General features: G+C 37.1%; 5 protein-coding genes across 5 annotated transcripts; all 5 read left to right on the plus strand.

Annotated features, from left to right (window-relative positions):
• Positions 1-392: 392 nt before the first annotated feature.
• LOC107037580 (apolipoprotein D) lies at positions 393-1,850 on the plus strand. Its single transcript, XM_015256203.1, has 4 exons — positions 393-506; positions 599-729; positions 805-1,048; positions 1,134-1,850. Exons 1-4 carry the CDS (start codon positions 393-395, stop codon positions 1,683-1,685), a joined length of 1,041 nt encoding a protein of 346 aa, XP_015111689.1. The 3' UTR covers positions 1,686-1,850.
• Positions 1,851-2,505: 655 nt separating this feature from the next.
• Positions 2,506-8,259, plus strand: LOC107037581 (apolipoprotein D). The gene is made up of 5 exons (XM_015256204.1): positions 2,506-2,633; positions 4,283-4,410; positions 4,637-4,767; positions 6,784-6,963; positions 8,095-8,259. The coding sequence occupies exons 2-5, from the start codon at positions 4,300-4,302 to the stop codon at positions 8,240-8,242; spliced, it is 570 nt and encodes a 189-aa protein (XP_015111690.1). The 5' UTR covers positions 2,506-2,633; positions 4,283-4,299; the 3' UTR covers positions 8,243-8,259.
• A 2,404-nt stretch (positions 8,260-10,663) lies between these two features.
• Positions 10,664-13,757, plus strand: LOC107037572 (apolipoprotein D). Its single transcript, XM_015256196.1, has 4 exons — positions 10,664-10,868; positions 11,709-11,842; positions 11,916-12,095; positions 13,397-13,757. Exons 1-4 carry the CDS (start codon positions 10,746-10,748, stop codon positions 13,539-13,541), a joined length of 582 nt encoding a protein of 193 aa, XP_015111682.1. The 5' UTR covers positions 10,664-10,745; the 3' UTR covers positions 13,542-13,757.
• A 4,452-nt stretch (positions 13,758-18,209) lies between these two features.
• LOC107037614 (apolipoprotein D) lies at positions 18,210-20,094 on the plus strand. The gene is made up of 4 exons (XM_015256249.1): positions 18,210-18,428; positions 18,491-18,621; positions 19,639-19,818; positions 19,891-20,094. Exons 1-4 carry the CDS (start codon positions 18,318-18,320, stop codon positions 20,033-20,035), a joined length of 567 nt encoding a protein of 188 aa, XP_015111735.1. The 5' UTR covers positions 18,210-18,317; the 3' UTR covers positions 20,036-20,094.
• Positions 20,095-22,202: 2,108 nt separating this feature from the next.
• Positions 22,203-25,723, plus strand: LOC107037613 (facilitated trehalose transporter Tret1). Its single transcript, XM_015256248.2, has 2 exons — positions 22,203-22,283; positions 23,765-25,723. Exons 1-2 carry the CDS (start codon positions 22,217-22,219, stop codon positions 25,072-25,074), a joined length of 1,377 nt encoding a protein of 458 aa, XP_015111734.1. The 5' UTR covers positions 22,203-22,216; the 3' UTR covers positions 25,075-25,723.
• The last annotated feature ends 372 nt before the right edge of the window (positions 25,724-26,095 follow it).

Genomic DNA, 26,095 nt, shown 5'->3' on the forward strand with positions numbered 1-26,095 from the left:
GCCAGGGTCGTTGCACTGTACCCAATCAGCCGCGTAGCGCGAAGATGACGGATTGATAATGGCGAAAAACACTCGAGACCCAGGACAAATACGATGCAGTCCTGTCCCAACCAATGACCCACCGTCTCGAGACGTAGTGCTCTCAGCAGAGTCTCTCAGATGCTGCAAGCTGGCGCTTATCCCAGAGACGGGTACCGCAATGGGTTGGAGGAGTACACACGAGGCCACATGTGTGCCTGCCCAGTCCTTCCTGTTGAGCAGAGAGGGGCAAGAGGTGTGTTTGGAATTAGCGAGGGGAGGTAGAAGAAGAATTGTCCGGTCAACGCACCTCCAGTCTCGGTTAATGTATAAAAGCGCGGGGCCAGGCGATCCTTACGACAGAATCGCGAGAAATGTTGAAGCAGGTCCTACTCGTTCTCTCTGCCCTGGCATTGGTCGGGGCACAGGTACCAAGTTTGGGATGGTGTCCCGAGTATGTACCTATGGCCAACTTCGATATCGGAAAGGTAAGCCAGCTATTCCCGTTCCTTTCTCGATCCAAAAACCAAAAAAATCATAATTTTCTTCTAATCCAACCGACCAACTTTTCTATTGTCAGTTCTTGGGCGTGTGGTACGAGGCAGAAAGGTACTTCCAGCTGTCGGAGGTGGTGTCCCGTTGCGTGATGGCTAACTACACCCGGGGAAACGATTGCAAATTGCGTGTCAGCAACGAAGTCACCAACAGATTGTAAGTAACTGATTCTTGTTAGTCCATCATCATGTTGAAACTATGATTACGAGTGCTCGTATTATTACCACGCAGTACTGGGGTTAAACGAGTACTGGAGGGTGAGATCAAGCCAGCAGCATCGAAGGCTGAAGAAGGCAAGCTTCACGTCAGATACACGACTGTCCCGTTGACACCAGAAACTTCTTACGCCGTTTTGGAGACTGATTACAAGAACTACGCGGTTTTGTGGAGCTGCTCTGGCATCGGGCCCGTTCACGCGCAAAACGCCTGGCTGATGACTAGGCAGCGTCGGCCGTCTGGGGATGTCCTCCAGCAGGTAAAGAATCACCGTTAATACAATATTTCGACTGACGATCGTTGGTTAATGAAGAATTCACTCGAGATTGCTCTTATTTCTTCAGGCTTATGGAGTTCTGGACAAGTACAAGATATCCAAGACGTTCTTCGTGAAGACTGACCAGAATGACTGCGCCTACCTGGACTCAGCCCCTCCAGCTGATCCCCCAGCAGAAGACGAAAACCAAGCAGATCCTGTTGAAGAGCCTCACGAAGGCGAGAATCTCCGATCTTCGATCATCCCAGATGCTCCTGAGATCATCATCCAGACAAGGAAAGCCGAGCTTTCTGAGAAAGCGAAGGAACCGAAACCAGAAGAGGTGAAAGCTGCGCCGGCGAAAGCAGAACCTTTGAAGGTTGAACCGGTTAAAGAAGAGCCGGTGCTCACCGAAGTCATCAAAGAGGAGAAAAAGCCTGAGACCGTCCCAGAGGTAATCTTGAAGACCGCTGAGATCAGCAAGGAGACACCTCCAGCCAAAGAACCCGAAGAGCCGGTCAAACACGTCCAGAAGACCGAATCTGCCCTGAGTGAGCCTGATAAGCCCCAGGAACCTGCTGAAAAACCCATTCAACTCCCCAAAGAGGAACCGAAGAAGACGGATCATTTGAAGTCGTAGATCCGCGGTTTCCCTCAATTATTTCGTATTTAATGATAAGGTCAATGCCCGGAGATTTAGGCTTGCTGTGGTTGATAATAATGAAGACCCAGCCAGTCTCGCCTAAAATCGTCCGAAATTAATTGTATTCTCGGTAGATCAAGCGTAGCTGTGGTAGACTGAATGAAAAAAGTATAACGAATGAAAGGAGAAAAATGAAAAAAATTGCTGTACAAAAAGTGATTACAAAAAAATTGTGAATAAATTGTTACATAAAAATGTTTTCTACTTTAATTGGAGTTGTATTATTACTGTCAAAACCTCAGACCCTTGTATCTTGTTTATCACCTGTTTTATTGACTTGGCTGGGGCGATTGAATAACCAGCGGCGAACTGGCACACCACCACATGTGGATTCCTCATTTTTTCGCGGAGAAAAACCGGTTACTAATTGACCGACCCGAAGAAATTCATGTACATCTATAAAAACGATGACTCGGCGGTTATCTGGTTGATGAGCGAGGTATTCGCTGCTAAAAATTGAGAGAAAATTAGTCATGGAAAGGATGAGAGGTGATGGGAAAGAGAGAGAGGTCATTTGAGGAATTTACCGCACGTGCAATTTTGTTTTATGGTCATGGGCAGTTGAACAATTGCCAATGATTGGGAGAAGCCATCGGCTGAAATGCTGCCATTGGCTGGGAATCGATTCGCGGGTGATCTTCTGGGGTTTCTTGAACCTTCTTAATTTACCGTTACTGACCTACTAACTGACAAAACTTCTTCACTAGTGAGTGTCGCTTCCAAGGCCAGTGGACGATGTGCAGTGCGTGAGACACGTTTGGCAGTGGATCGGCTGCAGTATCGGTGATTTCTATTGTTGGTGATATTTCCGGGATTTTTGGGGGTCAAGGTCAGAGAAGGCAAGAAGGTTTTGGAGAGTGCAGGTCGATTACCTGAATTGAATTGGTGAGTGGGTTAGAGGAAAGAAAAATCTGTTAACCATTGTTCCTGAATTATTATAGTAAACGTGTAGCCTTATTCAGCGTTGCAAATTTTATACTGAAATTTCCGGTAAGGGCCTTGGAAACTTCTAACAAGTCACATTTCCACTGAATTTTCAAGGATTTTCAATTTTATCATTGAAAATTCATAATTTTAGGAAAAAACCGGAGAAAGTGTAAATTTTACTTTAGTTATTCCGGGAAAATGAATGAAAAATCATGAATATTCCTTTAAAATTTATGCAATTTCAAGAATTTTAACCCTAAATTAGTCACCATATGAGGAAAATGCCGCAGCGCAATAACTTTTTTAAATGAAGTGTCTGAGAAATTCCAGTAGTTTTTAGAACGACATAATTCCGGAATTGCCTAAAAGAAACCAAACAATTTCCAACAGATGATTATTTTTTCCCATGTTAAATGAAATTGCCCGTTATGCGGCGTTGTCGAAAATTAGCTGAACGTGCCTCGGTAGTGTAGAGTGAATTCGGCAATGCTGGCGACTAAATAGCACGGTGAATGGTGGAATTTTCATCTTCTTGCCGCAAAAAAATTGGAACTTTACTTGAATTTTTAAAGAAACTTGAAATTCCATTGACTTTTTTCAAGTACTTTGGCTATTTTTTTTCCAGTGAAATGCTTTTCTATTTTTGCAGTCGAACATCAGAACTTTCATTTGACTCTAAGTTTCTGAACATTTTACAATGATTTTATTATTTGAAATTTGCAGGCCTAAATTTGAATCTGGATGATTAACCGTTAAAAAAAAATTTTAAATCTGAAAGTTTACTTTTGGAGGAAGATTGATGAAACAATTAAAAAAATGTAATTCTTAAAAATCACGAGCATTTCTTATGAATAATTTATAAACAATCAATTTTCCACCATAAAAATCATTGGTTCGGAATCGTAAGAAATTTATTCATATTCAGCATTTTACCAGAAATCGATTTCATGTTTAAAATAATAACGTTTCCTAAAGTTGACACAATTTCAATTATTTACTGATAAGTAACGAATATTTCAAAAAATAATAATTTGGTGCAAAATGTAATTCAAATGACGCTGAATATTCTTGATTTTTTCAAATTTTTTTCATGCGATTTAATTGACAAATTTGATGATTGAAAATGGTTGAATCTATAGTGTGATCTGTACCAAACTTTAGAAGTTACTTGGATATCCTTAAATCGAATTCAAGGTGTTTTTCCGGAAAATTCACCTGAGTGGAAATTCTGCTCAGGTCTCGATCAGAAACTGATCAAGTCCGATTAGAAATTCTGATCAGGCATGTTACGCCTCCACCTTATGTTTTTCCACTAGGGCAGACAAATTTTTTCAACACTGCAGGTGTTTCAAGATTTTTCTTCAAAGTTCTAGTAAAAATTGTACGACCACAAAAAACTTTCAATGCTTCTCAGAGTTATATCATTTTTTACTACTGTTTTGCGAAAAATTACTGAAAGACTTGTTCGGCACGTAAGCGCGAAAATTCAGGGATAATTTTTAACGGATTTAATACGTCAAATTTTATCTGGAAACAGATGGTTTGTAAAAGCTTGATGCTTGAGTTCACAGAATTCTTGATTTTTCAACTGATGTCATTTTTTTTAGAAATTTCATTCCGAATTATGTTGTGGATTGTTGTCATGCTGTCCCTCGTGGGCCACTGCGCGGCGTTATTACCCACATTTGGAATTTGTCCGGAAGTAGAAACCATTGAACGTCTCAATATGACTACGGTAAGCTGTGTGATTTTCTATTTCTGTAGTTTGGGGTCGCGTGTATTCACTCGATTCAAGTTCAATGGCACTGAGGTTATCATTGATGTACGTGTCAGTCATTCGAATTCACGACGAAAGTAAGATTGGAAAGCTGAACTGAATCTTGCGCAAGAGACGCTTAGAGGCTAGTAAGTGTGTTACTAGGGTTTTCGGAATTGTCATTCAGTGATGGTTTTTTTCGCAGTTCATGGGGAAGTGGTATGAAGCTGAAAGGTACTTTTCCATCGTCGAGTTTGGGGCCAAGTGTGGGACTTTTAACTATTCCGCTGGCCAGAATGGAGCTTTGAGAATTGTTACGTCTCAAACATCAGCATTGTAAGTTTTATTTCTCGCATGAAAATTTACTGCTGAAGTTAAATTTCATTGCCGAAATATTCACGAGAGGTTGAAATGAACTTTTACATGTTTATTACGGAGCGGTAGAACTATTATGCAAATGGTAAATGACATTCTCATGTTACCTTCATTGTTTTTCGACCGGTCGCCATAGCAAAGTAGTATACTGAGAAAAAAAAACTACTTTTGATAAAAAAAGTTTACTTAATTCGCGATCGCAACGTAGATGTGGGAGCCACCAAGTGGTCTCCAAACTAACTACTCTGGGGGGCAACCAATGAGATCCCTAGGAGGGAACCAATGATGGAGCTCAACCAATGAGATCAAGAAGAACCCAGTGATCTCATTCGTTGCCCGCCAAGAGTAGTTAGTGTAGAGACCACTTGATGGCTCCCACGTCTACGTTGCGATGGCGAATACAAGAAAATATTCTTTTGTATGAAGAGAATATTTCAATTTTAAAAATCGTGAAATCTCCTGATAAATAATTTCGTTCTCAGACTGAGAGAAAAAAGTTTTCCAACAGGATGAGATTCTCTTGTCCCAAGAGAATTTTTAAGCGTTCTCAAGACTAGAAATTATGTCCTTCGCATAAATTCATGTAGTTTGCGTTATATCTACAATTTTTTTTCATCAGGACTTTGATTACATAAAATCTTGCACAAAGAGCACAACACTTGAAATCAATTTTTTATACACTTGAATTGATAATGAAAGTGTTCGTCGTGTAATCAACACAAGAATTTCTCACTTGAAGATGATGAGTGATCAGATTGGGAAAGTGTGAATTCTCACAATCCATTAAATTCTAGATATAACGCAAACTGCATGAATTTATGGGAAGACTTATACTAACGCTTAAAAACTTTCTCGCCACAAGAGAATCTCATCCTGTTGAAAGACCTCTTTCTCTCAGTGTGAACACGAAATTATTTACGAGGAGATTTCACGATTCTTGAAATTGGCAAGAGAATATTTTCTTGTATGAAGGAAATGATCTTTGTCAAAAGTAATTTTTTCTCTGAGTGCACATGCAAACTCCACGTAAGTCGTTGAGGGTAGCCACGTATGAAAAAATCGTATAGAAATTTTCTATATGGATTGCGCATAGAAATTCTATAGGATTTCCGTATATGATATTCGGATATTTCTATACAAATATTTTCTATACGAATTATTTCTATACATAAATTTTTACATAAAGTTTTGTTTTCATACGAAAGATGTCTAAACGCTCCAGAGAAAAACGTAGAGAAATGTCGCAACTACATGCGAAATGTTTATACATGTGGCAGTGGGTGGTATAGGATTAAACCTATAGAAATCGTATAGAAATAATTTGTATAAAAAATATCCAAATATCATATACGAAAATCCTATAGAAATTCAATACGCAATCCGTATAGACAATTTCTGTACAATTTTTTCAATACAATAAATTTAAAATGCCAAAAAAAAGATTCATCAGTGACAATTTCATATAGGAATTCTAACTTTGACGAGAGTAAAAAATTAATTCACCAAATTCTCTCGATAATTATTTTCTTAAACAATAGTTGCGCGTTAGAGTAGGGCACTTTGTTCATTTGAGATACCCAGAAACATGAATTTTTTATCACAAAAATTTCATACTGCTGATAATTTTCGTATTAGGCATAACATTTTCATTCATGTTTTTCGTTTTTTTAAGACCTTTTCTTTATTTTAATCTTCTCTAATCTCGAAAAATTAATTTCCTCATCAGACTCTATGTTATTTTGCCACTTCTGAATTGATCATAATTAATAATATTAGGCTGCCAATTGAGCACGAACTCAACCACAATGTTTTTATTCATATCAACTTCCGTTTAAAATTTATTTCAAATTTATTTCACTTTATTCACATTATTTTAATAACAGACCAGCGTAAATGCTGCGGACGTCGTCTGCTGATACACTTGTCTGTTATTAAGCTGTCGAAATAATATCATCAATATCACTCTGTTTTCTGTAGAACTGGCATTGAATCGAACCTTGAAGCTATTGCTCGCCCAATTAGCAGAGCAGATGATCCGAAACTGACAGTTTCCTATCCATCACTTCCGATCCAATACCCGACACCTCATTGGGTTTTAGGAACAGATTATGATTCATACGCTGTTCTCTGGAGTTGCACAAACATGGGAGTATTCAGGTACGTTTTCCCCACTGTACACGTAGAGAAATTTTTCAGTAAAGTTCTGGTGCCAGCACTGGGAGTTGTATTAGGGAGTACGCGAAATTTTCTTGCCTGTCTTGAAAATTTGGTACTTGAAATTAAGACTCCAAATATATAAGGCAGAAACTAAGGGACATAAGGGTCACGAGGATCAGATTCGGGGTCAAAAGGGTCAGGGTAAGAATTACAAGGGTCAGAATAAGGGTCATGAGAGTCAGATTAAGAGTCAAAAGGGTCAGACTAAAGGTTACAAGAGTCAGAAAACGGGTCATAAGGGTCAGATTAAGGGCCAAAAGGGTTAGATTAAGTGTTGCAAGGGTCAGAATAAGGGTTTAAACAAGGCTCATGGAAGTCAAAATAAGGGTTAGAATAATGGACAATGGGGGTCATACGGGGCTCGCTCTATATTATTAAAATCCTCGAAATAAAGACTCCAAAATTAAGGGTCGAAAACTAAGGTTCATAAGGGTCAGAATAAGGCTCACGAGGGCCAAATAAGGGTCAAAAGGGTCCAATCAAGGGTTACAAGGGTCAGATTAAGGGTCAAAAGGGTCCGATTAAGGATTGCAAGGGTCATGAGGGTCAGATGAAAGGGCAAAAGAGTCAGCATAAAGGTCTAAATAAGGATTATGGGGTCATATGGGGCTCTCTTTATATTATCAAAATCCAAGTCTACTTTTGGTGATGAAAATTTGGTACTCAAAATTAAGATTCCAAAATGAAGGGTCAAAAACCAAGAGTCAGAAATGAAGGGTCAGGAACTAAGAGTCGCAAGGTTCAAAATAAGGGTCCGATAAAGGTCATGGGAGTCAAAAAAAAGTCAGAATTAGGGACACGGGCGTCATATTGCAGTTGGCGAGCGGAGAGAGCAGGAGGCGTAGCCCCCTTGTATTTCTATGAAATGTTCACACAATTCCCACACATTTAACAAGAAACTCTTGGAAATATTACCAAAAATAACCAGAATACTTATATCATCAGCACAGGAATTTTTCAGTCCGGAAATGTGATTTTTTCTAGTACTAATACTAGAATTTTTCCAAGAAATTTCTCTCTGTGTACCTTGATCTCTCAATAGGTAGTCATGATCGTATTTCTTTTTGGTAGCATCAAGAGTGCCTGGATTTTAACTAGAGAACGTCAGCCACCAGTACCTGTAGTGGAGAAGGCTTACAAAATCCTCGACAAAAATCACATCAGCCGAGCATTTTTCTACAGAACAGACCAGAAGAATTGTCCAGCTAAAAGGAATTAGTTTAATTTTGTGATAGAAAAATGTGCTCATCTATATGTTTTTTACTCTAATATTTATTTGATGTTCATTTCATTTTCTTCTGTTATTCATTCATCTGTTTCAAGAAATACATCGTGGTGGAATAAACAATGCAATCTTTTTTTATGAAATTGCCAGTGTACGGAGAAACCAATTAATATTAATTAGTATTTAATATGAATTAGTGTTTACGGAATGTCGAAGTTATTTTGAGTTTTACCTCCACAATTCATGATTGAAATAACCCGATAAAGGTATTAGAATTTTCAATATGGAAAGTATACTTGCGATTTTGTAAAACCACAGCTTTAGTTACTTGAACAAAATCGCAAAAAAAAAATAAAACAAATGAGAGAAACGAATTTCCGTGATTTACATACTCCGTCGATCTTTGCGTTAGGGAAAATTACCTCGAATTTTCAAATAAATTAGGTGGCACAATATTGCTGTCATATTTTAATATCGAAATCACTCCGAACGTCAATCGTGGGTTCTAGAGTCTTGAAATTTTTTTTTTAAATCTGTCACATTTTTTTCTCTGTGGATAATACTGACTAGTAGCCAAATTTTCAGATGTTCACTTCAAATTTACGCGTATTATGGAATGTCAAAGTCATTCTCAGACGAAAAAATTATAAAAATGCAAATATCTCGACCACTTAAGTAACCAAAACAAATTTGCATGCACCGGTATTTATATTTCAATTGATCTTGATAGAAGATACAGTCCAACTACATCTGCTTTTCCCTCAGAAACCTAATTTCAGGCCACAGGTTGCGATGGTTTCCATTGTCGAAATGTTGATTTTTCAATGAAAACTATTGAAATACAATTTTCCAGAGAAACGACATTTTAGTTTGACTATAGCAAGATGAGTATTTTAGAGAAAAATATAAAATCGGCCCAGTAGTTTGCGAGATATTGAGCAAAACAGTTCTTGACACGAAGTTAAATATCTTCTAACTCTTACATTGAATGATTTCAACCGAAATATTCAACTCAATTAAAAAATTCAATGAGAAAATGACAAATCAGCGAAAATCCTTCGTAGCTCAAAAATTGGAGGCCCTGAACTGTTTTTGGCATTTTAAGCGTTTTCGGGCAAACGAATGATAAAAAAAAATTTTTTTTGCACTAATTATTCGTTTTCAGATCTATATAATCGATCTTCAACGTATGAAAAGTCTCACTCCAATAACCCACAACTTTTAAAACTCATAGTAGTCTCCCCTTAAGGGGAACGGAACATCTGTGTGTATATGAACTTTTAGAATTGTGTTTTCTCCTACATTATTATTTTTTATCAATGAAACTCCTTTATCCACTCAATTATTTTATTGTTGAGTGCATGAAATAGTTGCTTAAATAAAAAATAATAATTGCAGGAAAAAACAGAATTCTAAAAATTCTCATACACATAGGGGTTGCGTTTTTCCTTAAGTGTAACGGAACCCCTGCGTTTTTATGAATCTTTAGAATTGTGTTTTCTCCTGCAATTATTATTTTTTATTCATTAAACTACTTCATTGACTCAACAATGCGGCAATCGAGTCGATAAAGTAATTTCATAGATAGAAATTAATAATTGTAGGAGAAAACACAATTCTAAGATTTGATGTAGACAAAGGGGTTCCGTCTCCCCTTAACGAAAAACGACGCACAGCGGCGTTACCCTCATATGATTACCAATCATGGGTTAATTAAAAATTCAATAATATATTAAACCGAATTTTCCTGATTCTTATTAATTTTCGTGGAATAATAGAACTGATAATTACAGTTTCCATTGATTTTTTTCATCAAATTGTGAATTTTCAATGACAAATTTCTTGAAATTTCAGTATAAGCGGCACTTGATAAAAATATTCAAAAACTATTCCGGAAATTTCAGCCAACATTTTTCAACAGTGTGTATTGTGGGCGGCCCCAGCCAGATCCTTTAAAAAAATCGCATCAGCCAGGAATTTCCCAATAGAATAAACTCGAGGACATGTCCAGCTAAGAAGAATTCAAACACCCCAATTTCTGAAGGAAAAATATCCTCATCCGATTATTTAATTTCTAACATTCATTCAATATTCATCTCATTCTGTTCGATTATGCCTTTACCAGCGCCCAATCGGAGGCGGAAAAATATCCCCATCCGATTATTTAATTTCTAACATTTATCCAATATTCATATCATTCTGTTCAATTATTCCTTTACTGGCTTCGATAAATAAATTAGACCGTAGTGTTTTCTCATAAAAAAAGTCACTGGAGATAACAATTAATATAAATGAGTATTTGATATGAATCAGTATTGAAGAGATGTCAAAATTATCTTGAGTTCCACCACCATTGAATGATCACTCAGGTAACGCGATAAGAAAATTAGAATATTCAGCATAAAAAGGGGTATCGGTGGTTCGTGCAGGCATAGCTTCACCAAAAGCTTCAGCTGCTCTACCAAAATTTCAAAAATATCGAGGGTCTCATTTTATCATGATGAAGATGATTGGTTATCTCGTGTGCATCCTTATGATGGCTAGTCCTATCCTAGCTCAAGTTGGAAAGTTAGGCCGCTGTCCAGAAGTCAAAGCGGTTCCAAACTTCAATCCTGAGAAGGTAAGTATCACAACATTTTTCGTTTTTGACTGTCAAGGGAAGAAAAACCTTTGTTCAGTTTTCTCTGAAAACGTTTCTTTAGTTATGAAATTTGACAGAATAATCTGTCGTAGTTCTGTAGGAGATTCTATAAGTTCTTAGCCGATTTTACTGACAAATTCCGCAGTTTTTCTACGCGTTCACGTATGAAAAAATGCTATAGGATTCCCTATAGAATTTCCTATCAGATTTATAACCCTAATCCTGACCCTTGTGACCGATTGGTTTCGAGTGGCAATTTTGTGTGTTACTTTCTATAGAAAACCCTATAGTGACTTATCTAGGAAATCCTATAGAAAATCCTACAGGAATTCCTATAGGAAATCCCACCAGAAAAATCCTATACGAAATTCTATAGGATTTTTTCATACGTTTTGTTTTCAATAGTGAAGGGATAAAACGGTTTAAGTCAATTTAGGCCTCAACTGAGGTTTTGAGAAATATCTCGGAATATGAGGGAGATAACAAAATTTTCGTAATGACCTTTTTTGTAGAGAAAACCATCGATTTTGATGACTCAAATAAATAAAATATTTGAAGGCAAAGAATTTATCATTTCCATCGCACTCGTAATTTTTTATTAAATAAAATCTCATCAAAAATTCCACGTTGTCTTATAGACTTCTAAGAGATTGTTTTAATGAACATTTTTTGTAGAAAAACAATGTATACAAAAGCTGCCCAATTTTCCATTAGAATTGGCAAAAAATCGATAGCATTTTCTGAAAAAATTCAATGTAATTCAATTTTTTTTGCAAATGAGCTAGGTTTATCGCCTATTGTTATACTGATTCATTTTAGTTTACGGGCCCTTGGTACGTCATATCTCACAACAAAAATGCGTTGTACGAACCGGGGCATAAGTGCTCGCGATGGAATTATATAAAAACTGGAGATGGAATTGGAAAACTTAAATTCAATGCACTGCTGGCTAAGTAAGACAATCGAGTATTAAGGTTTATATTCTTCAGTGCGAATTCATTCATTGTCTTTGTCAATTTCATGCAGTTCTGGAGCTAAAGTAGACTGGGAAGGAAAAGCAACTCCAATCGGCGAGGCACCTTCAGCGAATTTCGACATCGTGTTCCCTAAACCCTCACTTGGCATGAAAACAAACTTCACGATTTTGACAACAGATTACGATCATTACGCGGTACAGTGGGCGTGTCAGAATTACGGAGACGCGAGGTACGGATAAAAGACAGTATTTTTGGTGACGAATGGAGGTATTTTATTCGTCAAATTCGAAATTTTCAGTTATTTATGTCAGGATAACTAATTTCGATCTCAGGAGTTTGAATATGCGATTTTTAGACCATCACAGTAAAAACGAATGTCTGAGTTTCGCACACCTTTTGTCGAGGGGCTATTCACAGGCGTAATCGTGATGTCACTCGCTGATGTCATTAATTGTAATCACGGTGAAATCAATGTAATCATTGTAATCACATGATTACCATATTTGTAATCAAGTGGTAATCATTTGTAATCACTGTAACCATTTGTAATCAGTGTAATCTTTCGTAGTTGCTCCTAGTGAGACCGTGAATTTTGTTTTTGAATTTTCGAGCGCGTCATTTCTACCAACGGTAAGTCTCAGAGATTCCTGGATCAATTTTTCTTGGAATCCCAGATGTTTATGGTTCAAAGCCTTGCCCAGCCAATGCGTTTTGCACAGAGCATTTGTCCGTAGAAAATTGATTCAACAGAGTTAAAATTTCTTCTTATTCTGGAAAACCAACGACTAAATTATCTCTGAATTATCTGCTGGTAAGTTTCATGCTCCATCAATGGTAGATATTCAGTAAATTTATTTTGCTGATAGCACTTATAAATGCCCAAATTTTTAGATGGAGTGATGGAGACTGCATTCCTCTATTCTAATCCTCGCCCCTCCTTCCTCATTTCTTTGCAGGTTCTAATAATTAATTATTCCATCAATTCATATTTAATAAGAGGCCACTTTTTGTGATTTCAATTATTCAAGATGTTTAGTAATCACAGAATATAATCGACGAAATCATTTGTAATCATGTAATCACATTCTGTGCTCTTGATAATCACGGTTATCACATAGGCAATGGTAATCAATGTAATCAGTCTCATAATCCTGGGTAATCGATTACATTTTGTAATCGCGGTGTCACCCAATTCGCCTGTGAATAGCCCCTCGCCTTTTGTAGACAATTTTCAGACACTAAAAAACGTCCGAATAAAATGAAAATTTGTCTGAATTTCAAACATGAACAAGGGGTTGGGGGGTGGGAAGGGAATAAATCGTAAAAATTCGAAAAGGTATACGAGAGAAAATAATTTTTAAATTTTATGTCGTCATCGAACTTTCATTGGCAAGCAAATTACTAATTTATTAGCAAAAATATGACTATGTAGTGACGAAAGCGATTTCCCACCTGGTTTGGTTCAATTTCCCGCTACAGATAAACGTAACATTTATAATGATTTCTACTTTGTGTTTCAATTAATTCTAGTTTGCAGTACGTATGGATTTTGTCCAGGACTCCTGTGCGTCATCCTCTGTTTGGCAACCAGGCTGAACGTTTCGTTGAACGATATGTTGACATACCGAAGCCCGAAATCGTTGACGTTGATCAACAACAGTGCCCCCAATTCTGATCGATGATAATTTCCAAAACTAATTGAAGTGTTCATAATTACTACGCGGGAAAATTGCAACGCTGATTTGAAAGTAGATGACTGACAATGGCGAGTTCGATTTGGATGGCTTGTTCCAAGTGCAGCCCGAATGCTTTCATTTCGGAAAATATTATCAATTTAGTGACATGTAATTTTTGTCATTTATGAAATAAAATATATTGTGCATTAATTTAATAAGGCCTCATGAAATTTTCCCATATTTAAGTTTCAGTCCAATCTTACTGTACACGGAGAGAAATGTTCAGTAAAAATTACGGAACTCACAGTTCACTCACCGATTACGGAATGGACTAATACGCTTGAATGTCCTTCGTCAAGCAGTACTTGAACAGCGAGAACCAAGTGTTCGATCGTTATGGATGAAACGCCGTTCTGTCGATTTCTGGGAAGTGACGGTGCTGCAAGAGTATGACGAAGATGATTGGATAGACAGCTTCCGTATAGAGCGTAGAGTATTTACTGAACTGGTGAATGATTTGCGTCCGGCCCTGGAACCCAAATTCAATCCCCTGCAACCTCGACAACCTGTGTCCCCCGAGAAACAAGTTGCAATTGCTCTATATTATTTAGCCAGTACATGTGAATACAGAGACGTAGTGAACGTTTTTGGTGTTCATAAAACGACAGTTTGGAAGTACGTTCATCGAGTAGTTGACGCCATTAATGACCTCTTATTAGAAAAATGGATAAAAATGCCTACAGAAACTGAGTGCAGAGAAATATCATCATTCTATGAGAAGAAAAATTTGATCCCTCAGATACCTCAGTACCATTGAAGGGCCTGAACGCTCTACAAAACGTAAGTCCTGCTGCATCCATCAAAGCTAGCCCTGAGATTAAATCGTCAGATCTACCCCCGAGAACCACAAGTGAAACTCCCACTCCTCTACGCAATCCCGTACCTAAATCCAGCCCCTTCACAAGACCAACGAGACAAAGCCGCTGAAAAATCTAGCATGAAGAGAGAAAGAGTGGAAATGAATATCCTCATCGTGCAACTCCATAAACACCAACTCCAACTGAAAATTCTCGAGGCTGAATACCAGCTGAAAAAACACCTGTTGAACGAGACAAGAAGAAAGTCGTAAAACTAAAATTTATTACTTCATATTTTTTATTCAAAAAATATATAAAATATAGAATCAGTATTTAAGTAAGCAAGACTTGAATAGATGCGTCATGAATGGTATTTTTACTTTTTAAGTTATTTCTTTCAACTTTGTGAAAGTTCGTCTGAACCAGTTCAGGAGAATATATTTCTTAAATAAGTTTTTTTTTAGTTGGTGCGTGTGTTTTCTTCCCTGGTATATTGCGTGAAACTAAAATAATGGTTAACATATGTATTTCTTAGGGGTTCTTTTTATTAAAATTCATACTTATGTATACGAAAAGTAATTAATAAAGGATTTATTAAATGAAAAGGTTATTTCATTAACCTATAAAGTAGACTCGTAGACAATCCAACTCAAATGCAGGAACAAACAAAATTTGGTGGTTAAAAAAAATTAGTTTTCTAAATACCTCGGAATCGAAAGGAGATAGCGACTTTTTATAATAACCTTTTTTGTAGACCTTATTTTGCCCTATAAAAAAGGTTTTTATCACAAAATCTCTATTTTGCTTCAATCCTGAAATATTTTAGAAAATCTAATTTTTTGATGGACCAAATTTTGTTTTTTCCTGTATTTCACCCGTGAATTAATGAAAGCGCCAAAATTAAAAATATGTTTTGGTTGGAAAATTTTCTCAACTTTACGATGAAAATAAGAGAAAAAGAAAAAAAGTTTGGGGAATGGCCTCAAATGGCAGTTTGAAACATTATTTTCGAGTTTTTCATGCCAAAATGTATAGATTCATAAAAACTATTTTTTTTTCTGAAAGTTGAGAAAATTTGAGACGAAATCTGTGGGTTCGAAATTTCTTTCGTTGGTCATAGTAGCTCGTAATTAAAACTGAACAAAGAAACAGGTTTTTAGAAAACCATGAATATGGCTGAAAATCAAAATGCTGAATAAAAAAAAATGTATTGTTACTATGATTATTATTTTTTTATCATGCATTATGGGTAAGGTTAAAAATACTTTAATTTACATATAGTCTTTATGCACTTGTTTGAAAGTAGCGTACACCGCGCGCCGGTTTTGTCGATCTCACCCGTATATCGATAGAAACGGTATCTACACGGAGAAATTTTTGATAAAAATTACCCTACCGTTCTATACAAGTGTATCATGAGTCATCGTTTTTTCAGTTCTGTCCCGAAATTCAGTAAAAATTAATATGTGATGATCAAATTTTATTCTACATTAGAGAAATTTTATCCTGATAAAAATAAAAATTACCGTGCCGGTAGAGTAAAAATTGCTGTACCGGTAGAGTAAAATTTACCAACCGTTCTAGAATTTTCATTCTTATCTACATAAAAATTACTGGACTGGAAGGGTAAAATTTATTATGGGTCAGGATAAAATTTCTCTTGCATAGAATAAAATTTGATCATCACATATTGATTTTTACTAAATTTCGGGATGAAAGTGAGGAAACTATGACTCATGATACACTTTTATAGAACGGTAGGGTAATTTTTATCAAAAATTTCTCTCCGTGATACTTCCTCTATTTTACGCGTTTCTACCGTCAGGGAGTGCGGAAAGTGACGGGAACTCATGAACAAATCAAAAACGTTTCCACCGGGACTTGGGCAGTAGTAGACATAATGTTGGCTGTACTTCAGCTCCCGGTGTATATAGCCCCACTGAAGTGCCACTACGAGAGGAGATGAGAAGGCGCATGTGCAGCACGCGCGGCCGATCTCGTAATCAAAAAAGGATTTGTTTGTGCTAAACATGCAAAGTGTGTGCCGAGATTGAAAATTTTCATTACGAAAATAGATTTAGTTTTTAAAAAAAAAAATTCTCTGTGCAAGCAAGAAATGTAAATTCATTTTTTTTTTCTCTCATTTACCCTTTCGGGATTTTACGATTTGTTCCCTTCCCACCCCCAACCCCCTGTACTGCATTCGCCGAAGGGCAAGGGAAAACCTCATTTGAGGGAAAAACCTGCCCAGGTACAGTCATCTCTTGCGAGACTCCCGCTCGACAATGAAACTGTGAGATTTAGAGTGTCACCTATTTTGGCCCCCCACCCGGGAATCGAACCCGGGTCTTCCGCATGCCAATCCCACACTCTAACCACATAACCACCGCCATCAGTGTAAGAAAATTTTGTTCAGTACTTGTTGGGAAATTTCGTCCTTAACGTGTGTGGTTACATCACTCGCCTTCGACTCATGCTGTAAACCCCACACACGTTAAAGACGATATTGCCCCACACGTGCTGAAATATACTATTCTAGCACTACTTCTTCGTTATTCCATGCTCTCATACGTATTTTGCTCCCGGAAAATGCACGTTTTCCTACTCTAAAAAGAACACGCGGACGAAAAAATTTAATGGAAAAACCTATCGAATTCGTTGGAAAATTCTATTGAATTTCTGTTGAACTGTTCTATTAGTTTTTGGCCGATTCTATTGAAATGTTCAATAGAAAATATTCAGTAGAAAAAGTCAATAGAATTCAATTTTTCTATATAACTTATTCTATTGAGATATTTTCTATAGAATTTCCTCGGCTCAAATTTTCCAAGTTTTTTCATTTGATTTTCGTGATGAGAAGAAAAAAAATAGAATGAAAAAAAATTAGAAAATTTCAGTCGAGCGAATTTTATAGAAAATATATGAAAAGAATAAGTTATATAGAAAAATTGAATTCTATTGACTTTTTCTACTGAATATTTTCTATTGAACATTTCAATAGAATCGGCCAAAAACTAATAGAAAGTTTAATAGAAATTCAATAGAATTTTCCAACGAATTCGATAGGTTTTTCTATTATAAATTTTTTCGTGCGTGCATATACTTAAATACACTTAAAGTCGATAACTATTGATATCTCACAAGTCTGTCACGCTTATTCCTCATTGATTCACAGTCGTCTTGGGCGGCAAATTTAATTCAGGATTTATTTAATTTTGAGATTTTCAATTATGAACGAGGGATAGTAGTTTGTCGTTTCGGCTATTCAATAAGCACAGACAAAAAATAAATTCGTAAATGAAATAATAATAATTACGTGACAACAATCTTGTAACTTAGGGACCAAACCTTTCTTGATGAACTTCCCTCTATAAAAGATATTTTTATCCTGAAAAGGCACCGTCTTGTATGAATGATCCACCTCCTGCGCCAAATATTTCGTTGTTGTTGAAAGTAGAGCAATTATCAAATTCGAACCAAACAATTATTTTTTTGGTAATTTTCAACTAACGATTTTGTTGGCTCAAACAAGACATTCGACAACTTCTTCGTTTTTCCCTCAGTGCACTCTCGCCTTGTCTTCCCTTGCGGCATCACTATTCAGGAACTCAACTGGTATCGACTTTAATGGAATAAACAAAATGTGAAAAATTTAACTTTTAAATTTTCAATGTTCAATTTTTCAAATTTGAATTATATCAATTCAAATTTCCGGAATTAGTAATTTCAATTTTTCTATTTTTGAAATGCAAATGATTGGTTGCAAACGTATATAAGTTATGCAGCGAGCGATGATAGAGAAAATTTTTTTTAGAAGTCTTTCAAAGAGTGTACTATAACGTTTTTCTTTCCATATAAATACGTGCAATATTTAATTATTCAGAAAATCTCACCGCCACCTCTTCACATACAATCGAAATGCTGGTTTATGTCTTTTTACTTGGGTACTTAGCCCAGTGCTTTGCACAAAGGGCCAATCCAGGTTTATGTCCTGAGCCAGATGCCATGCCCAATTTCGATGAGAATAAGGTAAAGTTTGGTGATTTTTGGGAAATATGTACGTCGTAATGATGAGCGAATTATTCCTTCAGCTGATCGGTGAGTGGTACGAGTGGGCTCGTATCTCTAATTATTATGAACCTGATAATGCTTGCGGAGTAATCACATACTACAGGGGTAAAGATGGATATCTCGTTGAACATGTCAGTTCCATCATTCGTCGGTAAGTTTTTTTCTCTTCAAATATTCATGTGGATTAAATTCGGGTAGATGGGTAATACGCCAGCCTCAGAGGAAAATTCATCAATTTACTCAGTTACATATTAGATTTATATTTATATCCGAATAAAAAGCAAATAAAAAATTGTGGAAACAAGTCTTTCATTTCAGTGAAAGATATTATTTCGACTAGTATATTCATATTCTGTATCATCCCCGCGCTATTTAAGAGGCGGATAATTCATAGCAGACGGTGCCTTTTCAGGATGAAAATATCTCATATAGACGAAAATTTATCAACAAATATTTTATCCTGAAGTTACAAGATTGCTATCATATCATTATTATTATTGCATTTAAGGGTTCATTTCTTGTCTGTGATTATTAAACAGCCGCAACGAAAAACTACTATCCCTTGTTTCGCATAATCCAAAGATTTTTCCGGAGCAAAAGACATATGGGAGTATCGAATAACGAAGGAGTAGTGCTAGAAATAACATTTCTTGCGTGTGAAAAGAACGCATTTTTTTTTGAACTACTAAATCTATTTTTACGACAAAAATTTTCCATTCCGGCGCACTCTCTGTACGTTTGGCACAAAGAAATCCGTTTTTGATAATTTTCAAAAAAATATTTTCTTGGCACAAGTAAGACTTGTTTGAGAGCTTTGTCGTTTTTTTCTCAGTGAGGTGAGGAAAATTTTCAAAGAAAGAAGATCAGTTCATTTCAGAAGTTTTGCAGAAACTATTGATAGCAGAAAAAATGCAAATTATGCCTGGAATACATGTAAAATTTTTAAAAATTCCTGGGTCAACATATATAGTAATTTTTACCGCCGGAGTTTTAGTTGCATCTCCGCTTAAATTTTTACTGTTCTTATTTTATTTCGTCTGCCATCTCACTTGCAGCACATTATTTTGAGGAACTTTTGTTGATCACCTCTATTTTATTAATCATATTCTTACACTTACAATTGGACTTCAACTCCTAGATGGAGAGCATAATTTAAATTTTTCCATAGATCAGGCACTTGGATTTTCTGGGAAGGCAAAATGATTCCGAAAGATGAACAACCAATTGCCCGCTACAACCTGACATTTCCCGAATATTCACGAGACAAAGTAATCAAATCCACGTTTGTGGATGCAAACTGGGGTTTTTGGGCAATAATGCATTCCTGCAAACAGGAGAAAGGCCAGGCGTAAGATGAAACACTTTTTTAGTTTCATGAATCTAATTTAATCAAGAAGTAAATTCTTTTTTCAATTTCTAGCGTGGAGTTCGTATGGATTTGGACAAAAAGTCCAAAATTGCAGCAAAAGCATCAGGACGAAATTGCAAATGCTCTTGGGAAACTCAATTTAACTATGCAAGACCTTTCAATTATTGATCATGACAAATGTCCAAATCAGAAATGAATATGTTGAAGAAGTTCAAGTGAAATAATAAAATCAGCAATTTTCATTTTTCAGTTCGATATACGTGTTATGAATAATTTATTTACAACAAATGTGGGGGGGGGGCACAATGAAGGTTCCACTAATACCGGGAGAAAAATTAGCAGATAGCAGAATAAAGTAACAGCGCGTATCTATCGTATTTATCAACACTCGAAAAATAGAATCCTTTATCAAAAAACACATCACGGAGCAAAAACTGGAATTGGAAAAAGTCGAACTGGAAATATCTCGCATGAGGGATATTTCAGGAATGTTTCAGGGGGAACGTTGACAGATGACATTGAAAAAATGGGCTCGGTGAAAAAGCCCCAAAAAAAAAAAATTCTAAGAGAATTAGAATTTAGAGAGAAAAAATTTCCGCTTCACTCAGCCGAGAATCGAACCCGGGTCTCCCAGATACGCGCCGGGCACTCTTACCGACTAAGCTACCGGGAACCACAGAAATTCACTCTCAAATTCACCTCAAACACCGCCTAACCTCCTTTAGGCATTAAAGAATTCTAAGAGAATTGGAATTTAGAGGAAAAAAAGGGTTATAAAATAATAACGAAGTGTCACGTGACTCCGAACACTGCCTCTGATCCGTTGAAATAAAAACAGCTTAAGCAATGTTAAAAATTTGAGAAATTACTTGAGTTTTCGCACCAATTTCACAGAACTCTCGAATTTCCTAAAAAAAAAGAATTGAGAAAATTTCCAGATTTTATGGAAAATTCAAGGTAATTTTGGAAGTTTTCGAAAAATTTTAAGTTTACGGAATCGTCGAATGGGATTTTTTGAAAAATAATGAATGGAGAGTAGAGGATCAAAGTGGAAAGGAAATGAGTGTATTGAGATCTGGTGGATGGGCGTACATCTGGTGGTGAGAAAAAGAATCGTTTGAAGATCGTCTTTAAAAATTTTTTCTTGTTTTTATCTTCAAAGTGCTCCTTGCGCCGTAGTTTTCGTCCAAGGAATAAAGTTAAGCATCCGTTTTACTTGATTCGTAATAGATCATGAATAAATGAATTTTGAATTTCATAAATTTTTCGCGTCTCTACGCGGAGGGAAAAACAAATACGTTGTCAAACAAATCTTGTTTGGGGCAACAAAATCGCTAGTTGAAAATTGCCAAAAAAGAATTTGTTTGGTTCGAATTTGAAAGTCTCAAACATGTTGCTCTGCTTTCGACAGCAACGAAATATTTGGCTCAAGAGGCGGATAATTCACACCAGACGGTGCCTTTTCAGGATGAAAATATCTCACATAGAGGAAAATTTATCAACAAATATTTTATTAGCAGTTTATAGATTAACTACTAAATCTATCTTTGCGACAAGAACTTTTCATTCCGGCGCACCCTCTGCATGCTCGGCACAAAAAAATCCTTTTTTGATCATTTTCAAAAAACTATTTTCTTGGCACAAGTAAGACTTGTTTGAGAACTTTGTCATTTTTCTCTCAGTGTAGGGTGGAGTAAAATTTATGCAATTCAAAATTAATTTATTCATGATCTTTTGCGAATGAAGCAAAACGGATGCTTAACTTTATTCTTTGGAGTGTAACGAACATGTAAAAAAATACTAACATCGTATGAAAACTACGGCACAAGGAGCATTTTGAAGGTAAAAATAGGAAAAAATTAAGTTTTTCGTGGTTGCAGCGAGCAAAATCGATCGGGTCCGCGATTTTCTCTAGTTATTCCCATATTCCGTCATATATCATAAACTGTTCAATAGGTCCCAAGGCCCAGTGAAGACTTTTAAATTTCACCCACGTATCCCCTTAAAAATACTGGGACCTTACAAACGAGGGTAGTGGCAAAATGATGCCATTTTATAAAAATTACACTATTAAACCTCGCGAAATTACGCGAACAATTAGAATGATTCAAATATAATTTTTCTATCATAAATTCTGCAATCCCATTATCGAATAATATTTTTCAAATATTCCCACTTGACTCTAGAAATCATCTGCAAACAGAATGAATACATAACTCACTTCATATTCAGTCTTGTGATTCAGCAATATTCCCCTGCGCTCACGCGTGGAAGCCTTATCTAATCAAGAATCAACAATGGCACTTTTCATTAATTCTAATGAGCATTTCGGCGCTTGCTGCCATGGACCGATCAGTAGTGCCTACCCATCACGGTCATGTTCATGATCAAGAACACATTGCTGATAGAGGGTTCGTGGCCCCAATGGATTGCTGCATTCGAAAGTAATACAAAATGATTCCTTAAATTCATTGCCATATGGCACATACTCCGACACTAGTGGATCTAGCTAACAGGAAAAGAAATCCAATGCCATAATCCTATTTGTAGATCGAGTGCTTTGCAGTGTAGAGTTGTGGAAACATGAGTCGATAGTTCTGTACTTTATCATCGTTTAGTGATGCGAGACGCGAAAGAAACGAGACGAGACGAGAAGAGTCATTCGAGACAATGACAGAAACGAGACGAGACGAGAAAAGCCGGTCGAGAACGACAGAAACGAGACGCGAGACGAGAGTCGAGAGAGCTCCCCCTTTCTACCCTTCTGTGTATTTTTTTTCGTGTAAATTAGATTATAGAGACGAGATAAGGCGAAACAAGACGCGATGAGGTAAGAGAATCTCTCAATTGTCAACGCAACGAGAGAAAAAATTGCTCTCGTATTTCGATACGAGACGCGAGGAGAGAATGGTTTCCTGATGAGACGAGACGAGAAGATACAGTTTCTCATCTCGTCCCGTCTCGCGGCATCACTGGTCATCGTTCAATCACCTCAGCTCGAGAGTTTTTCATTGAACAGTCATACCAAGATGTTGACCTTCTGGTAAGACAATATCTGTCGGCTTTCTCGAGCTTCAGCTTCTGGGTGAGAGTCCGAATAAGATAACAGATTAACGGGTTCGGGTTACATGGCGCTAAGGATTGGGAATTATTGGACTCGACCGTCCAGTTCGGCTCCCAATCGTACTCTGTCGAACTAGGGGATCTCAAAGACGCTTCAGCTCTCAAAATTCTGCGATAAGCATTCTCACGGTTTTTGCCACTAACATTGTCTTGGCACTGTCATTGACAATGATCTCTACACAGTCAAATGTCACTCGGATCACCGTGAGATCGTTTCTCTGGCAGTTTTCAGCAAGAATCAGCGTTTCCCTAAGCTAAGTACAAATCATTAAAATAATATTCCAAGACGTGTATAAACCGACATCGGTGGCCGAGTGGGCTAGACGCAAGTCTAGTGTGCGAAAGGTTATGAGTTCGATTCCCCGCGGAACCGAATCTTTCAACGGAAGGCTCTAGCGAGCGCGAGGTTGCTAATAAAGTAACCGCATGTACCGGCATGGATGTTCTGTGGTTTCCCATGCTACTCCTATGTTCTATAGGGGTGCAAATACGGTACAGTATGGAATCCAAAGTCGCATGCATACGGTTGGATGGAGTGCCGAAAGGAAACCCGAAAAGGGGACTCAAAAGGCCGTAAAAAAAAGACGCGGATAAAGCGATACGCGTCACACTGTTGAGTACGAAAAAAATTCTCAGCCATGTTTCTGGTGTTGGTACATAAATTTTTCAGTATGCGTTGAAATGAACCCATTTTACCATGCTAGCACAGTAACCTTTTCGGTATTTTATTCTCCGTATATTTGTCGTCTCATTTAACCTTCCTGTGCCCATGTTACTAATTACAACAACACTTTTTCCGCAGTCTTTTTGATGTCATTCGTGGTCGGTCTTGAGAGAGGATGGACATCGCCTGCTCTCGCAATCCTCCTCAGCTCAACCTCTCCCATGTCAACGACAGAATCAGAAGGATCATGGATCGCATCGCTTCTCAACATAGGCCGAGGAGCTGGAGCTATCATTGGAGCAATCGATGTGGAGTTAGTCGGTAGCAAGACATCTGCCCTCCACATTGGCATCGTTCAGACAGTGAGCTTTATCTCTCTCGGACTAGCTGACTCTGCCGTGTGGATCCAAGTATCAAGACTCATCGGGGGGCTAGCAACAGGCATGTTCTTCATCTCCTTTCCATTATACATAGGAGAAATCTCCAATCCTATTATTCGAGGTGCTCTCGTTGGTGTAATCGCAAATGGAATGTCAATTGGCTACGTCGTGGGCAATCTCACTGGTGCTTACATGTCGATTCCAATGTTTGCTGCATTTGCATTAGCTGTGACAGTTCTATTTCTTATAACATTCTACTGGCTTCCCAAGTCCCCACACTATCTGGTACTGACAGACCAAGTGGAAGAGGCTAGTGCTGCGATTAGATGGTATCAGAGAAATGCTGATGTTCCGAATGAATTGACATCACTTCAAATGTTCATCAAGGACAAGCGATCGATGACGTACAAGAATCTGTGGAATGAATTCATGCGTCCGCACAATAGAATTGCTCTGATTAAAGTGAATACCTTGTATGTTCTGATGCAGCTGAGTGGATTATACACTGTTGGCTTTTACATGGAAATTATCTTGACGAAAGGAGAGATACGAGTAATTGCGCCGGCAATGGCTGTCATCGTTATAAGCTCGATTGGATTAGTCGGAGGCTGGATTGCACTGTTTACTATCGACAAATACGGAAGAAAATTAGTGTTGAGTGCAGCTGCTGTGGGACTTGGGACAGGGTTAGTTGGTATAGCTATCCATTATCAGCTATTGGAGGTAGGTTTTGATCCTGCATCTCTTCAGTGGCTGATCATCGCTTCGATCATACTCTTGGAAATGAGCATCAACCTGGGGATCATACCTATTCCCAGCACTATTCTGAGCGAAATTTTTTCCCCGAATATCAAAAGTTATTGCTCTTGTATTTCCAATATTACATCGGGATTCGTTGCGTTCTTAGTTACACAAACGTATCAGATGCTAATTGATTGGATTGATTATTACACTTATTATCTATATGCGTTGATGATGTTTCTGTTGGCTCTGTTTATGATGACTATGATGCCGGAGACGAAAGGGAAATCGCTGCAAGAGATTCAGAATATGTTGCTAAAGAAGTGAAGGATTGAAAAATTTATTGTTTATTACATGTGTTAATACCCAAGTTGATGAATATATACTAACTGTATGAGGTACCTATCGCTTGTATATATTATTTAAATTCAGAACTTCGAAAGGGCTAAGACTTATTCGATGACGTCTCTGCAGGATCATTAAACAACAGATAATCTCTCTGTAGAAAATCTTGCTCTTATCATCATATTTCACGGTTAATTTATGCCTTATTAGTCTTTTTCTTTTTTCTATTCAAGAGATATCGCACAGCGCGATGTCAGTTACGGTTGCCCCAGGTGTTTTGCTATTCATTATTGAGTAAATAGTGCACGTGTGACACTCATGATCGATTGTTCCTTCTTTTCTGTTGAGACTTGGCAAGAATAACTCCTATTAACATTTTCCGCCTCGGAGTCATCCAAAATTTTTCTGCATATATCACCGATGAATCTTACTCTTATTGTTACTCTCAAACCATATCGACAAACTGTCATTGAAAACCACATCATCCTACCGCAATATGGAATAATCAGCATAAATCTTATCCATGAAATGAATCATCGCATAAACGAGGATTTCGGCACAATTGTGATGTAACAAGCCAATGGTGAAGAAAATTCTACAAGTACAATACAATGCTTTTCCTATTTCCAGATTTTTACGTTCTCATTTTTTTCCTTTCCTTGCCAAATATGGAATCCATTCGCATTCTTTCGCGAAGGAAAATGTATTTTTGAATATACTGTTAGAAAAAAATGAAATTTCAGGGACAGTTGAGTACCAATTTTCAGGACAGTGAGACTGAATGCGATTTAAGGGAAAAAATCATGATATTTTAGGTTTCACTGAAAATTCAGGAAAATTCCAGAAATTTAAGGGACATAAGGATGGAAAATCCTTAATTTATTTGAATTCCCTATCTAATATAAATATTCAGTGTCAAATTGCATTGAATTTTCAGTGAAATCTGAAATTCCATGATTTTCCCCCTTAAATCGCATTCAGTGTCACTGTCCTAAAAATATAC

The sequence above is a fragment of the Diachasma alloeum genome, unplaced genomic scaffold (genome assembly GCF_001412515.2).
Source record: "Diachasma alloeum isolate Michigan unplaced genomic scaffold, Dall2.0 Dall_scaffold_00256, whole genome shotgun sequence".
Taxonomy (NCBI): domain Eukaryota; kingdom Metazoa; phylum Arthropoda; class Insecta; order Hymenoptera; family Braconidae; genus Diachasma; species Diachasma alloeum.

What these genes read in the sequence shown, in the direction of transcription:
- LOC107037614 (XM_015256249.1), top strand. Translation starts at nt 18,318, where the DNA reads ATGCTGGTTTATGTCTTTTTACTTGGGTACTTAGCCCAGTGCTTTGCA. An exon ending in GTCAGTTCCATCATTCGTCG is followed by an intron (nt 18,622 to 19,638) that starts GTAAGTTTTTTT and finishes ATTTTTCCATAG; the next exon opens with ATCAGGCACTTGGATTTTCT. An exon ending in AAACAGGAGAAAGGCCAGGC is followed by an intron (nt 19,819 to 19,890) that starts GTAAGATGAAAC and finishes TTCAATTTCTAG; the next exon opens with CGTGGAGTTCGTATGGATTT.
- LOC107037572 (XM_015256196.1), top strand. Translation starts at nt 10,746, where the DNA reads ATGATGAAGATGATTGGTTATCTCGTGTGCATCCTTATGATGGCTAGT. An exon ending in CAAACTTCAATCCTGAGAAG is followed by an intron (nt 10,869 to 11,708) that starts GTAAGTATCACA and finishes GATTCATTTTAG; the next exon opens with TTTACGGGCCCTTGGTACGT. An exon ending in CAGAATTACGGAGACGCGAG is followed by an intron (nt 12,096 to 13,396) that starts GTACGGATAAAA and finishes AATTAATTCTAG; the next exon opens with TTTGCAGTACGTATGGATTT.
- LOC107037580 (XM_015256203.1), top strand. Translation starts at nt 393, where the DNA reads ATGTTGAAGCAGGTCCTACTCGTTCTCTCTGCCCTGGCATTGGTCGGG. An exon ending in CCAACTTCGATATCGGAAAG is followed by an intron (nt 507 to 598) that starts GTAAGCCAGCTA and finishes TTCTATTGTCAG; the next exon opens with TTCTTGGGCGTGTGGTACGA. An exon ending in AACGAAGTCACCAACAGATT is followed by an intron (nt 730 to 804) that starts GTAAGTAACTGA and finishes ATTACCACGCAG; the next exon opens with TACTGGGGTTAAACGAGTAC.
- LOC107037613 (XM_015256248.2), top strand. Translation starts at nt 22,217, where the DNA reads ATGTTCATGATCAAGAACACATTGCTGATAGAGGGTTCGTGGCCCCAA. An exon ending in ATGGATTGCTGCATTCGAAA is followed by an intron (nt 22,284 to 23,764) that starts GTAATACAAAAT and finishes CTTTTTCCGCAG; the next exon opens with TCTTTTTGATGTCATTCGTG.
- LOC107037581 (XM_015256204.1), top strand. Translation starts at nt 4,300, where the DNA reads ATGTTGTGGATTGTTGTCATGCTGTCCCTCGTGGGCCACTGCGCGGCG. An exon ending in AACGTCTCAATATGACTACG is followed by an intron (nt 4,411 to 4,636) that starts GTAAGCTGTGTG and finishes TTTTTTTCGCAG; the next exon opens with TTCATGGGGAAGTGGTATGA. An exon ending in ACGTCTCAAACATCAGCATT is followed by an intron (nt 4,768 to 6,783) that starts GTAAGTTTTATT and finishes TGTTTTCTGTAG; the next exon opens with AACTGGCATTGAATCGAACC.